Source organism: Talpa europaea, assembly GCF_964194135.1.
Source record: "Talpa europaea genome assembly, chromosome: 10".
NCBI classification, from domain to species: Eukaryota; Metazoa; Chordata; class Mammalia; order Eulipotyphla; family Talpidae; genus Talpa; species Talpa europaea.
This window is the reverse complement of record NC_140077.1, coordinates 92,158,626-92,174,576: the sequence shown is the minus strand read 5'-3', so window position 1 is coordinate 92,174,576 and position 15,951 is coordinate 92,158,626. Positions and strand designations below refer to the sequence as shown.

Below are 15,951 nucleotides of genomic sequence, written 5' to 3'. Positions count from 1 at the left end.
CCACTTGTACAGAAATGAAAGACAAATCATATTGAACTACATATGTGAAAATTATTTCAAAAATAAAAGATATAAAGACCCAAACCATAAAGTATCTGAAAGAAAATATAGGGGATACACTATAGGAAATTTACCCAAAAGATGTATTTGGGAATACAACAGCAAGGGAAACAAAAGCAAAAACAAAACAAGTGGAACTACATCAAACTGAAAAGCTTTTGTAACTCAAAAGAAACCATTACAAAAATAAGGCAACCTACAGAGTGGGAAAATATATTTGCATACCATACATCTTATAGAGTTTAATCTCCAAATTTTACAAAGTTCTCATACAACCAAAGAAATGAATGACCCAATTAAAAAATGGGCAAAGGTCCTGAATAGACACTTCTCTACAGAAGACATTCAGATTGCCTATGGACATGAAAAAGTGTTCAATATCACTTCTTATAAGGGAAATGAAATTAAAGCCACATTGAGTTACCACCTTACCCCTGTGAGAATGGCCCATATGGAAAAAGAATGGAATTAACAAATGTTGGTAAGGTTGATGTAAAGAACACAACCCCTGTGGAAAATGGCAATATAATAATCCAGCATAATCCAGCAAATGGTAATATATAATCCAGCAATGACTCAATTGGGTATTTATCCAAGTAATAACTCTAATATTCATACATTTATCTGTGTCTATGTACATAGCAGCACTATTCACAATTGCCAAGTCATGGAACCAACCCAAGTGCCCTTCAACAGATGAATTGATAGAGACACTATAGAACATATATTTAATGGAATATTACACAGCTCTGAAGAAAGATGAACCGGTGACATTTTGGACACAATGGACAGATCTTGAGGTGATTAAGGCAAAAAATGAAAGACAAATCACCTCTGGAATATAAATATCCAAAAAGCATTCATATATAAAGAATGATAGGAATGAAGAAATCTCTAACTCAAAAACAAAGAGAAAGAAATAGTTACCAAAGGAAACATGGGAAAGGGAGAAAGGAATAGCAGAGGGAGGCAGATGAGGTATGAGGCATGGGTGGTTTGGTGGAGGGTGTAAAAAGTAGGAAAATATTTAAAAAATAATTTACTGCTTTACTATTCTTCAGAATTGTTTTTAATTTCTATCAAATGTTCTACTCTTATTATTTGGAGCTTTATAAAATGGAAAAAAAGCCCGTCTCTCTCTTAAATGCAACTTAAACTCAGGTAAGGAAAAACCCCCAAAACCACAAATATTAACAATAATGGACCTAGAAGAAATTTTTAGAAATATAGAACTGTCCAATATTGAATCTGGAATAGGAAACCTAAAGAGACCAATTATAAGAAATTGAGACAGTAATCAAGTCTCCCAAAACACAAAAGCCCAGGACCAGAGTTTCACTAACAAATTCTACAAACCTTCAAAGATTAACTAATAACTATTCTCAAACTCTTCAAAAAGCATTTAAGGAGAATAATTCCAATTTTTATGAGGCCAACATCACTGCAATATCAAAAGCAGGCAGAGACATCATAAAAAAGATAATTATAGATCAATATCACTGATGCATATGGATATAAAAAATCCTCAACAAAATCTCAGTAAAGTGGCTTCAACAATGTATTAAAAGGCCACATATCATGTGGGTGGACCAAGTGGGATTTATTCTAGGAATGCAGGAAATGATTTAATATCTGAACCTTCAATGTTATTCACATTGGAAAAAAAAAACAATATGGTCCTATCAATATATTCAGAGAAAATATTTGGTAAGATTCAACATCCATTTATGATAAAAATCCTCAACTGGTTATAGATGGAAGATAACTCAGTATAATAAAGGCATATATAACAAATCTATTGGTAACATCATAGTCAATGCAAAAAAAAGTGTTTTTCCTTTATCATATGCCACAAGACAAGGATGTACACTTTACTATTCAATACAGTATTGGAAGTCCTACCTAGAGCAATTAGGCAAGAGAAAGATAAAAGGAATCAAAACTGGGAAAGTAAAACTATCACTATTTTCATAACATGGTTTGATATGACAGAAAACCCTTAAGACTCTCAGAAACTAATTGAGACAATTAGTAAAGTAGCAGTTTACAAAACTGGTTTATGAAAGTTGCAAATAGAAGAAATCAAGAAAAGTCATTTACAGTGGCATAAAAAGAATTAAATACATAGGAGTAATACTGTTAAGGAAATAGAAGACACAGCAGAAAGATTCTGAGCTCCTGGATTGGAAGAATTAACATTGTTAACAATGGTCATTTATCCAAAGCAATATGCAGATTTAGTGCAATCCCTATCAAGGCTCCCGTGGCATTCTTCAAAGAAACTGAACATACAATACTGAAATTCACATGGAACCACAAAAGACCCTAAATAGTCAAAGCCATCCTGACTGAAAAGAGGAATGGAAGTATTACACTCCCAGGTTTCAAAATATACTATAAAGGGGGCCCTCCCTGGTGGTGCAGCGGTTATGCGCTGGGCTGGGAAGCTGCCCGTAGCCTCTGCAGCGCCGGTTTGATCCCTGGCCACCGGGTGAGGATCCCACATGGCGCGCAGACCTCTCCTGGCATCCGCTGCTTCCCTCAGCAGTGTACTTTGTCAGTCTGCCTGCTCTGCTCTCCGCTCTGGTGACCTCTCTCACCCTCCCACACTTCTGACTGTACCCAGTGCTTGTATAAATAAATAAATCTTCAAAAAATATATACTATAAAGGGTAGTAATCAAGCATGGTAGTGGCATAAAAATAGACACACAGACTAATGGCATAGAATTGAGATCCAGAAATAAGCCCGCACTTACATGGACAGTGAATATACAACAAAGGAACCTAGAATGTACTTTGGAGAAAGGAGAGTCTCCAATATAGGGTGCTGGGAAAACAGGGTAGCCTCATTGAAAATGAAACTAGATCATGCACATCATACAAAAAATTTATCTAACATGGATGAAAGACTTGACTGTAAGACCTGTAATCATAAAAAACATAGATGAAAACGGGCAAAAACACTCTATGACACTGGCTTCTCAGCCCCCAATGGCTAGGGAAACAAAAGCCAAAATCGGCAAATGGTACCACATCTCATTAAAGAGCTTCTGCACAGGAAAGACAATCACTAAAACAAATTCCTTATTGGAGAAAGCATTTGCACACTATACATCTGACATGGGGCTAATATTCAACATCTAGGAAGAACTCATAACTGACAAAATACTGAAGTTTTTCAGTATTGAAAAATTTCAAAAATGGGCAGACGAGCTACATGAACACTTCAACATGCAAATGGCCAGCAAGTACATGAAAAAAATATTCATTATCACTTATCTAGGAAATGCAAAGCAGAAACACAATGAGATACCATCTTACAACTGTGAGAATGGCCCAGATGAACAAGACCAGAAATAACAAGCATTGGTGAGGATGTGGAGAAGGAATGCTTGTGCACTGCTGGTGGAGTTGTAGGTTGGTTCAGTCCCTGTGGGAAATATTATGGAAGTTTCCCCAAAATAAACACAGAACCAGCACTTCCACTTCTAGGTATCTACCCAAAGAATGCAAAAACAAGCCCTGAAGGCACCTATATACTCCTGTGTTCATTGCAGCACTATTTACAGTAACAAAGCTATGGAAACAACCTAAAGGCCAATGCACATAGTGGATGAGGAAGCTGTACACTATATACACACTATGGAATATTACTCAGCTCTAAAAACAGATGAATTCTTATCATGTGTGACTCCATTGATGGAACTGGAGGGGATAATGTCACGTGATGCAAGTCAGGAGCAAGACAAATACCAGGTGGTTTCACTTAGGTGTGGAATGTAGAGAAACCAAGCAAACGGTCAAACAAAATTAAATCAAACCCTAGAAGTCTGCAGAATTACTGCTACCAGGGCAGGAGGAGGGATGTGGACAGCAAGGCAAGGAGAGGGCCTAATGGACTGTAGTGGAGGGCTTTGGGTGTCTTGGTGCCTATGGTGTGGTCTCATACCTACTTGCTTTGTAAACCTATCACATAGAGTGTGAGCCAGTGTTATCCCTCCCTCCCCGTATATAAAGCGCTGCCAACTCGCTTATCTCACAATTATGTGGCCTTTATTACAAGACTTCCTTACTTCACACTTCCATTGCTTCATCCGCAAAATGAGCTAGCTGCAATGGATTTAAAATTCTAACCTCCAACACCTGATCCTTTCTGGACAACGAAACAATCAAAGGATACCCTAACTTAAACAAGCCCACCATTTTGAATGTAGCCACAGAGACAAGTGCTGGAAACTCCAGGGGAGTCCCTGGTGTCACAGCTATCATGTGGAAGGTCATTTCCTTCCTTCCAGGAGCTCCCAACCTGTCCCTCCCAGATCTTCAGGATGTGCAGTTAGTAGTCTCTGTCCTTGAAACCCCGAGGCGAGGTGCTGAGGGCGAGTAAGCACAACCCAAGGGACAGGAAACGGGACAGGACAATCCCCCCAAACTCCTCTCCCAGGGCTCACCCTGGTGGGAGCACCCACAACACAAAGGCCGCTACCCACTCCCAGAGCCCACCCTCGCTGGGCCACAGTCACAGCAGGCTGCCGCGCTCACACCAGCGCCCAGAAGAGAGTGTTTAAGGTGGTCGGCGCCCCAGCACACTCACCTGTCCCGACGAGCAGGCAGTTCTTTCACCGCTGATGCTGTCACCACTGTCTGGAGGCTCCTTTGCAGACCCTGGGGGGCCCCAGAGTGCGGACCCCAGGCACCCCTATCCTCAGAGACCCACATGCTGTGGTAGCTGATGGGACAGAGTGGCAGCTCCCTACCCAGTGAAGGGAGCCCAGAGGAGCCCCCAAACGCGGGTGGGGGCTCAACCTCCATCAAGGAGGTTGGGTCGTAGCAAGTCAGGCGCTTTTGCAGGTGATCCTCCCAATCACCGTTTGAAGGCGTATATAAAGGGGCAGGAGCCTTGTGCAGCCTGCAGGCTCAGGTGAAGCTCCTTGTGTAGGCTCAGGTGAGCCTTCTTCTGCAGGTTTGGCGGGGCAGGGAGGGCTTCCTCAGGCATGGGAGACACTAGCTGGTCTAGTTAACTGACCGCCTTGGATATTTTTCACTCTGGAAACTTCTTTGTTCTTGAATTGGGTCATAACCAGCCCTAGATGGTTTCCAGGAGGCTCAGGTATAGCTGATGACCTCGTTCAAAGGAGCACGCGCGCGTGCGTGCGTGCGTGCGTGTGTGTGTGTGTGTGTAGGGGGGGCAGCATAGAAACCCCACCTTTGATGGTTACAGTTTCACAACAATTCTCTGTATTTATCAATTAAATGAAATAAAAATGATGAAGAATGTGTGTTTTCAATTATTTAAGTTTAAAGTGCACCTACCTGACTGAGTTGGTTCAAGTTTTTGCTTCTTTCCATAATAAGGAGGGGGCAGGGTGCGGGAGAACTTAAAACAGCTGAATAACTTATCAGTGAGAGAAAATGTTAGGCAAAGCGTAATTTCAATATTACTGCGAATTGTAATGATCTCGTGTACATTTCTCTCTCATTAGCGCAGTCATGTTAATGTTAGGTAGGCAAGGAAGAAAATTAGAGAAAAAATGGAGTATTTTGCCAGTCCTTGTCAAGATTAAAATGTGGGGGTGGGGGCAGGAGAGACTTTATTACCAAAACCCCTTAAGGCAATTCACATGACATGAATTACTGCCTGTACTGCAAGTAAAGCCTTATATCTTCCACTGAAAATCAAGAATGTGAACCTTGATGTGATGAGTCTACTTTGTAGGCCCTTACCTCTGTGGCTGTCAGCATATTCTGCCTGCTGGTCAGCCTGTGTTTTCTCATCATACCTACTCATTCAGATTTTGGTGACTGAAAGCAAGAACACTTCCTTGAATCTATATATCTTGTGTGGCTAAACAAACAAAAAAAGAACAAAACGATAAATCATAGAAGAAAGATTCTTCAAGTAATTTGGTATTAATTTCAAAGCAGTGCTGAGTATTTTCAAGTGAGCAGAATAGGTACTGCTCCCCTTATTTCACTGTGAAGCGCTGAGGCCTACTGGGGATTGGTCACAGGGTCCCTGCCAGACTTCTTGGCTCCTGGACCAACTCTTGAACCAGCTCTGCCTGTTTCAGGAGCTGCTGTCTGTTCCTGGCTTTCTTATCCAGGTCTCCCCCAGACCTGCTAAATCTGGGGGTTGGAGCTTATGTTTTGAAAAAAGCACCATGATTGATTCTAGTGCACGTTGATGGTGGGGAGAACATTATCCAGAACATTGCTTTTTCTTTAATGAGCTTACCTTTTTTTATTATTATTTATGTGTAAATTGTAAATATAACTTAGCTGTTAGAGTATTTTTTCATAAAGATATTAAATCAAACTTGGTTCACATTTAAATATTTATTAAGCAAACCATCTTTAAATTAATTTACATATTTGTGCATTGGAAATAAAGTATTCATAGGTGACATAATTATGTTCCTTGTCATTGAATTCTTCCACCTGGCCTATGTTTTATTTACGGGTTGTTGAGGTTGAATTCTAGTGATGCCAACATGATTTTTAGATCACTGAAAGGTTCCACAACAGGTTCATACTTAGGTTTTCCATTTACTGAAAATGACAGCTCTATAAACCATTCCTAGTAGAACTTACAAAAGCAGAGCTATGCACTCTTATCAAACAGTTAACATTAGGAATAATGAAACACAGCAGTTCTTTAATGAAGCTGAGTATGTGACTGTACAAGCGGTGGGGCAAGGAGTCAGGAGAAGGAGAACCAGGCGCTGGGCACAGTGCCCTGCTCTTGCAAGTGGGGCCTGCCCAAGTACTTTGTGCCAGTGATGCTTGGCCATACCAGGAACACCTTAAAGCTTTTAAGGTTCAGATGCCTCAGCCCTGCCTAGATGATGTGAATCAGAATCTCTAGGGCTGAGTCTACAGTGTGGAGTGGAGGCTTGGCACACACTCCCACCTAAAGTAGCAACACACAGTGGTGGGCTTCTCTGAATAAACACTGAGGTTACGGGAGCTGGTGGTGGGGTGGGGGTAAAGAGTGGGGGCTGGGGAGCAGCATTCTTCAGGGAAGCCAGAAGGGTTTCTGTCAACGGTTAGCTCTGGGATCCACATGTAAATGATTGTGCTAAATGAATTCAGGTAAGTAGCTCACTAAATGTCTAATTGGATGACTCAGTGGATATTGATTTAAGATAAAATTGCCTGCAGTTTTCTGCGTTCTTTTAAAGTTTTATTCTGTGATACAGGTATTTATTTCATTTTTCAAAACTGGGAATGAAAGCATAATCTCCTGACTCCACAGGAACAGACAAATCTTCCTTGCAGCCACTCTTCAGGCCAAGGTTAAGGATGCTAGTTCACGACTGCAAACAGCTCTGCATTCCTACAAACCTTGGCTCACGTGATACAGAACCTGTTGGTTAAAGCTCATTTGTACCAGTTTGACACAATTTTTTGTCCTAGAATCCACACATGGGAATTAAAACCTGTAATGAAATGAAATCAGTCAATCCTATGTTCACATTCTGAAAGTAAAAAAACTTTTGGCGATAAAAGAATATACTGTTTGCTTACTGCCAAATATGCACAGTGATTTCAGATGTGTTTGCTTACAGAGGCTGAGCCAGGAGGTGGAGCGTATGCTTGACGCTGCGCTGGCCTGTGCTTTTGACACTTACATTGGCAAGGGTCACCTGGGTGTAGGTCAATCTGAAGCGCGACTCTTCTGCAGATTCTCCACCTCTTAGAAGTCCATGACCTATATGATTGCTGGACAGTGGGGTCATTCATAGTTTTCAGACCGTCAGTAAAATTCTCTCATAATTTACAAGTTTTTGCCAACTCAGCTTTGGGAAAATTCCCCTGTTCTGGATGCAAATTCTCAAAATACAGTCAGATAGCTGTGTATGTAGCTGTATTGGATATAAAAAATAACTTCCCGGAGCCTTTAAGAATGAAAGAGAATTTTCTTAACATTGTTTTCCATGAAGAACAAATTTAAATACTTTTAAATTTATGTTGATAACTTAAAGAAAATGCTTCTTTCTATAGAAATTTCACCAACTTTATGATATAAATAGAGCAGACGACAAAACCATGGATTTGCTCTTAGTGACTGTGGGTTAACATAGTCACTCTCTGAAATGAAGGAGTATAAGAACAGAGAAAACTAGTCATAAGGTATGCAAGTATATGGGTGATCTTGTATTTCCATATAAATGTGGTAATTTAAATAATTTCAGAATTGGAAGGAGCACAAATCAAAATTTTCCTTTTCAGATTCCAGGTAGACTCATTAAATACTTCAAATTGAACAAATGGTAGTTTCTAGGTGAAATGTGCTAAGTGGAAATGTCACTATTGTGCAGTCTTCAATGAATTGATAGACTTTTTTTTTAATGGAATGGGAGTGTCTTTCTTTTTTTTTGAATTGATAGAATTTTAAATAAAATTTTCCTTATCTTGAAAGTGGATTGGAGTTTGAAAACAAACCTACCTGAAATAAAAAACGGTCCAAGTGGAGGTGTCTCTATTAAAATTCTTTGTTTCTCTTTGAAATATAAAAATTACCTGTTTTTAGCTGTTTAGTCCTTGATTTATTTTAGAAACTTCATAGCTGTCTGCATGGATATTTATTTATTTATGTGGTGCTCTGTCAAGAAGTTTGGTGTTTATCCTTAAACATTGTAATTAAATAGAGCCTTCAGCCAGGTGTGCAGACTTGATGCAAGATGCGTTTTTTTTTTCCTAAGTGATTCAGCCTGGTCCGAAATAGGGATTTCTTTTGCAGCTACAGTCACTAGAATAGCTGTTCCTTACAGGATGGTGTAACTCATGGAAATAGGGGATTGAAAGAAGCAGCAGTAACATCCTGTCAGAAGAATAGCTTAGTTTTTAAACCAATGACCTCACTTGTACAACTGGGGGCTGTCTTGAAATTGCCACTGATGATTCTCTTAGCCAAGTGAAAGTGACATGCTGCTTTCACTTCCACAGAATGAGTAGACGAATATGTTGATGGGGATACTCCCCCTCCTTTCACACAAGCAGAAAAATAACATTTCTGAGGCCTCTATTGGGGGAGGGGTAGGATTTCTAAGACAACCCTCATTTCTTTAAAGGATTACAGAATAGCAAGCAATGACTTTTTAGCATTTGTGGTGTCATGAGTGATCACCCAAATGAACAGACATCACGGTTTTCGTCTTGCAGGTTTCCATCATTTACAGGTGGGTGTCGGTGAAGGTGGTGTGTTCTTTCGTCACTGAGCTGAAACCCTTGATGGCGTTCATGAGGTCCTCTTCATCCACATACTGAAAGATAAGCCAGTCATCATGGGTTAGGGTGTTTGCTGTCAATAAGGCTCGGCATCCACTGATGGAGTTATCAATTTAATATAAAAAGTACATAATAAGGATTTTGTTAAGTCTACTCTCCTATGCTCAACACTATAAAGTGTGGTGGGAGATGATCCTTGCCTTAACTTTACCTTATTGAAAGGACCCTGAACAATAGACTAATCCAAAATGTATGTCATTTGAGTACTACATTGTGCCTTCTCTTGATCTTTCTAGGCCTTTTTTTTATCTGTAAATATATAAATACACACACACTTTATATATATTTAGATATATTAAATGTACATATTTAGATATATGTAAATATATAAGTATTGTTATATGTATGTATATTTATAATGTTTGTTTATATAGAGTATATTTATTTAAGATTTAGTTGAAAATTTAAGTGAAAAAGCTCATGCTACAATATGTACAATATTGTACAATGTAGGGAATCAAAGTTCAAGATGGAGAGTCTGCAATCAAATGATGTTCGCAAGATCCCAATTGTACAGAAAATGCCTCACTCACTTTGTGTCCTTGGGTAAGGACACCCGAGCCCTCAATGTATGATGCTAAAACATATGACACTGCCATTTTTGCACATCTAGTATGACCAGTTCATGTCTTTATTTTTCAACCTATTTATAATTATTCCTGCCATTTAGGAACTTTAGACCTGCAATGGAATCATCTGGAGTCATCAGGCAGGCCCAAGATTTTAAACTGCCTATTACATATAACCATTCTGAACTCTGCACTACATATTTTTGTATGATTGGAAGCTGGAGCCAGAAAACTTGCTTTATTACTTGCCATTAGTTTAGAAAGACTTCTTAGAATTCATCAGTGTTTCATTGAAGGAAAAATGAGAGCTGGGAGAGAGAGAGAGAGACACGCAGCAGAGTCCAAAAATGAAGCAGATGGTTAAAAGAGATAGAAGTGGATAAGTTCTTGGTTGGCTGGCTAGTTATTACCCAACTCTCCCAAAGGAATGATAGGCCAACTGGCATTTAGTAGTTGGTGCCGTGAAGAAGTCTGATGGTTGGTAAAACTCTAGGATTTTATTTATTTTAGCCACTTTGGGCTCATAACAAATAGGAGATGAGGATGAGGTTCGCTTGCAAAGAGTCAATTATTTGTACCCACTGGACTGAGATGATGAAAGCAGAAGATCATAAACAGGAATCCCTTAATTATTAGGATTTTCTGAGTTGATTAGAAAGGAATCATTTCGTCTTTGCTCCTCTAAACCAGAAGGAAAAGATGATGTGCCTCCTTCTTGGTTTTCTCTGTAGTTGACAACATCTTTTAGGCCAGTTGCCATGTTCTCAGTCACCTGCTGCCCAAGATAAAGAACTGCACCTGTGTGTCCTTTAGCTCATTCATGCATTTAGTACTGGACTTTCCATTGTGTCCCAGAAGAACCATATGGTTTCTACCTTGATCTTCAAGTAATTGTAGCAACTCTAATAAACAGGTCATTACCAAATAACTGGGGAAGACATCTGGGGGGATGCCTTGTGTGCTGGGGATGCATCCAGCCAGCCCAGGCAGCTCCATACCCTATCTCTCTACTGAGGTTCTGAAATTCTTAGCAAAGGCTCTGGTGGAGGAAATGGACTCACCAATCCACTATCGTGGCCCATGATGGTTTCCCACAGTGAGTCGTCAATCAGAACTTTCTTATCTTGAATGTCCATAAGTTGGCTGATGCTGCGGTGGAGGGAGTCTTGGGAGTAGGTCTGGCTGATGTGGCTCTGACTTGGGATCCGCAGTACAGAAAAGCTCCTGCTAGTCCTGATACTCACCGGTGTCCCCGATCGGGGGATTTTGGTATCTGCTAGTCCCTGAAAAGAAGGTTGATGTTGGTGATTAAGTTGTCTCCAAAGAAATAGGACAGAAAATTGTCTCACACTTTGTCAATGAAGAGAGCATGGTCTCCATTTCCTTCTGCAGAACAGAGATCTCTGGAAATACTGTGGGCCTTGCTTTCTTGACAAGGTGAGATATAAGCTAGTGGGCATGTTAGATGGTGCTGCTCTCAGCACCTACAGGGCTCAGCTACTACAGCTCTGTCTACTGTTTCCTGTGAACAGGGGCTGACTGTGGAGCAAGTGGTGGGGTGGAGGGGTGGAGGATGGGTTAACACCCCATGGTGTGGGCACAGAGCCTCAGCAAAAACAACACTTTCTCAGAGCACAGTATCCTCTTATGTTTTTTCAAAATCCTGTATTTGTGTATAGAAATGGACTCCTCCCTCCCTCCTTCTTCCTTCTGTGTAGTTTCCCTTGTTATAGGATTTCAGCCTCCAAAATAAATTAGCTCTGATGTCAACATGTGAAAACAAGGACACTCTATTACCAGGACTGAGAATGTACCATAAGAAAATCCAGCTGATCTGGCCAGGATCCTGCTCTGCTGGACCAGTGGAATGTTCTCCCTTCTCATTGAGCTGTCGACACACCGTGCAAAAGAGCATGCATTCATGCAGCACACAGAGGTACCTCAAAGTGCATGGTGTAGCTTTTCAGGGTGACATTGCTGGACACATCAGATAGATCTGCCACAGAATCAAACTGAGAACAAATGGGTGGGGCACCAATCAGTAGAACATTATAAAAGGAATGTTTTGATTTTTTGTGTTTCTCCAATGACAGCATCATCCTATCCATACAGGAATATAACCCTGATGCATGTGTGGTGTATGGGTCAGGATGTTTGTGTCAACAGTGTTTGGCATCAACTGATAGTTTTAGCACTTCGGTGTAAAAGTATTCAGTACTTTGTTAAAGGCTAATATATGCCTATCTGTCTGTCTGTCTATCTATCTACCTACCTGTCTACTTACTTACCTACTTACCTACCTACCTATCCATCCATCCACCCACCCACCCACTCACCCACATATCTATACATCTCATATGCCTCCCAGGGTATATATATATAGATATACAGGTATCCTCTGCTATCTGAAAGTAGAATGTTCCTATTATGGTGTAGGTATATGCATGTACAGGTATGTACACATCTGTATATGTATATGAACATATGTATACATATATGTTTGTATATATAAAAATGGGCTAAGCTGAGAATGTATTCCACGATTAGCTCCTTGCTTGCCACATTTAGTTGAACATAACTGACATCTAAACCCTTGTTCCTTTGGCTCTGGAAATATTTTCCTCCCGGTAAAAGCAAGTATTGTAGCTCAGAGTGAGGAAATGGAGCCAGCCTTAGAGACATACCATTTGGGTTTCCCCAGGCGGGTAGGCTCTTAGTGAAGATGTCCTCTTCTGAACAGGCACTAAGGGAGGTCTCTCTCTGATGTATGGTTCTTTGTGGATTTTTCTCTGTAGTATCAGGGACAGGAAAATGGCCAACAAGATCAAGGCCAGCATTGCCATCAGCACTATGAACCATAACTCGCTGTAGAATTCTCTGCTCTTGTGCCCTGATCCCCTCTTTTCTCCAGGAGTTGTAGGCACCAGACCTGCAGAATGGAGGGACAGAAAAGGGGAACATTATTTCATAAGCACCTGTGTGGCCCTTCTCTTGGATGTGAATAGGAAAGTCCTTTGGAGCCATCTGTCATGGTGCTTCTTTGCACATGTGCTCAGGCTGGGACACGATGTGGTCTGTGAAGGGAGAAGCTTATAGCCTCAGGAGACCTCACTGAGATCTTGGAGTCATTGGAAATCATGCTGCTTGGGTCGTTCATGGGTAAGATGGGAGTGGGATTTAGTGGAGCAAAAATCTGTCCCTCCAAAATAAGTCTGGTGAAATGATGATTTCATGGGAGGGGGACTCAAGGGTGATTTTGAAAAAGACCTTTATGTGTAAATTCTTTGTAAGGGGTTCACTCACTGTATTGGGAGGATCTAGTCTCCCTACCCCTTAGAGTGGATAAGCCACAACTTAAATCTGCCCATTGATGTTTACTGTGCCTTCCTTGGTAAGTTCCCTAACTCACCTTCCCTTTTCTTCTGCCACCTCCTTGTCCTAGATCAGCTATTTAAGAAGGTACCTGAAGCCACTCAGGGGAATTACTCAGTCATACTGGGTCTCCCTATGTCCATAGGAGAAATACATTATAGTTAAAACTTATTTGGCTTTTACTGTCTGGAGGTTCCTCAGTCTACTAAAAATGGAGCTACCATATGACCCGGTGATTCCACTCCTGGGGATCTACCGAGAGGACACAAAAACATTGATTCAAAAGACTTGTACCCCTATGTTTATTGTAGCACTATTAACAATAGGTAAAACCTGGAAACAACCCAAATTCCCAGAAATAGATGACTGGGTCAGGAAGATGTGGTATATTTAGACAATGAAATATTATTCAGCAATCAAAAAAGATAAACTCATGCCATTCGCGCAACCTGGATGGAGCTGGAAGGAATTATGCTCAGCAAAATAAGCCAGAAGGAAAGAGAAAAATATTGGGTGGTTTCACTTATAGCAGGAATATAGGGGAACCAAATAAGACATCAGTGTAAGAAAATAATAACAGTACAATATACAACAAAGAAAAAACAGACAATTACAAATCAGGGACATCCTGCAGGGAAGGAGGAGGGAGAGGGGTCAGAGGGAGGGAGGAAGGGGCACAGGGGAATGTGGTGATGGTGCACGGGTGCACTGGGGAAGGAAACTGTATGGGGACTACACCTGAGGGGGTGGGGGGAAGCAAATATTGTTTAAAAATGAACAATGATGTAAAAAATAAAAAAAAAAACTAATATAAAATAAATACCTTCAATAAGAAAAAAAGAGAATAAAATAGTTGGATTAAAAAAACTTATTTGACTTTTATCGTGCATTTGATGCTTGTATATTTATCAACCAAAAAGAACCCAGAGGGGAATGGGATGAATTCCTTTGTGCCCCAAAAGGGGCAAAGGGATTTTTAAAAGAGTGCAGGGTAAGTGAAAGATTATCAGGTTTTCCGCCCTCCTGCCATTAGCATTTATGATGGATCCCTGTGGTCCTACATGCACACCTGATGGAGGACACCTGGAGTGGGGCATGGGCATGCATAGGTGGGCACACCTGGGCTGAGACTGGGCTTATAAGGGCGGTGTCACAGGGACGCCAGCAGAAGGAACGAGAACAAGAGAATGAAAAGAGAGAAAAAGAGAAGAAGGAAGCAGAATGAGCAGAGAGAACACTAGAGAGCCCAGAAAGAGTTCAGACTTGCTGGGGCTCGGAGGCCTACCAGCCTCTCGGCGCCCCCTGCCTGCCATGCACCTGATAAAATCTCAATAAAAGCCTGAAAAAGCCACCGAGGGTTCCAGGACTCTCCTTTACCAGTCTGCCCGGATCATAGAGATCCTGCTCTGTGCTTTCCTAGCACTACAAGTCACCTTAAGGATGCTCGCCTCACAGCCCGGAGCCCTTGGAGCGGTTATTCCTTGGTAGTGAGTTCTTAGTGATATTGCTGTAGACACCGCACTGCATTCATACCCACATCTTCAGAGGAAGCTCAAAGGGGAAGAAATCTGAATCTGGGGGAGGATGTTTAAGGAAGGGAACTAGGGATCCTTCGATTCATGCAAATACCCCATTCCTGAGTCAATACTGTGCAAACTGCATTTGGAGACATCTGATCCTGTTTTCTGTGGAGATGTTAGCAGCCCGGACTAGCTAATGGTCTTTCTGTTTCTTGTACCCTGGCCTCTGTTACGCAGTCAAAGCTCACCGGCACTGCTCCCAACTGCACTGGGAGAGCTGCTGATGCACAGAGAAATGCTTGAATCACAGGACTCCTCAACCTGTTTTTTTTTTTTCAGGTGTGGAGAATTCAGTTGGGGATCCTTGGCACGTGAGGAGCCCACATTTAAAGGGCATTTACCTGTGCCCGTGCTAGCCCCTCTACTGAGTCCTTCACAGAGAAAAAGGATGGGCAGGGACAGGATTAGTAAGTATGTGGATGTGGGGTGTGTGGAAGCCAGGCAGACAGGATAAAGGTATGGGGGGGCGGTCCCTGCAATAGCGTGAAGCAATGGGATCGGCCTGGAAGCTGAGCAAGACAGGGCAGCCAGGTCCCTGGAACGCGGGGCATGCGGGGCAGGCTAAGGTGCGCACTCGTAGATCAGTGCAGGCCGGCGGGGGTGGGGGGAGCAGCTTTGCTGAGAGCTCTTCTGAACCAGATGCTTTTGGTCATCCAGAAGGACAGACACAGCTGCAGGTGCCTACTCACTCCTTCCAGCCCTTTATGACTGGGTGGACCTGCTGGGCAGTCATACCCACATCTTCAGGGGAAGCTTAAAAGGGAAGAGATCCAAAGTGGGGAGAGGATGTTTAAGGGAGGGAGAATCATGGGATTAATATTAAATTTTCAGCTCCCTAGAGGAGGGAGATGGCTTTGCTACCCCAATTCTCCTCCTGGTCCCCTATACCAAACCCTATGCCAAACCCTATGCCACTCTCTGGTGGCACGGGAGTTAAGTCTCAGCACTATGAAGCTATCAACAGCCACTGCAGCACAAGCTTGATCCCCGGCCAGGGAGCTGACCCACATGGCGCAGCAGACCTCTCCTAGCTCACCCACTGCTCCCCTCAGCAGTGTATTTTGGTACATCTGCCTG

General features: G+C 41.8%; 1 protein-coding gene across 1 annotated transcript in view; it reads right to left on the bottom strand.

The window, feature by feature from the left end:
* Nucleotides 1–9,238: 9,238 nt before the first annotated feature.
* The window catches only part of USH2A (usherin), a gene marked incomplete at both ends in the record, with an annotated part of 619,110 nt that continues 612,397 nt past the window's right edge, over nucleotides 9,239–15,951 (bottom strand). The window contains 3 exon segments of the mRNA XM_084245562.1: nucleotides 9,239–9,328; nucleotides 10,984–11,205; nucleotides 12,607–12,851. Of these exon segments, the coding sequence (XP_084101688.1) occupies nucleotides 9,239–9,328; nucleotides 10,984–11,205; nucleotides 12,607–12,851 (557 nt within the window).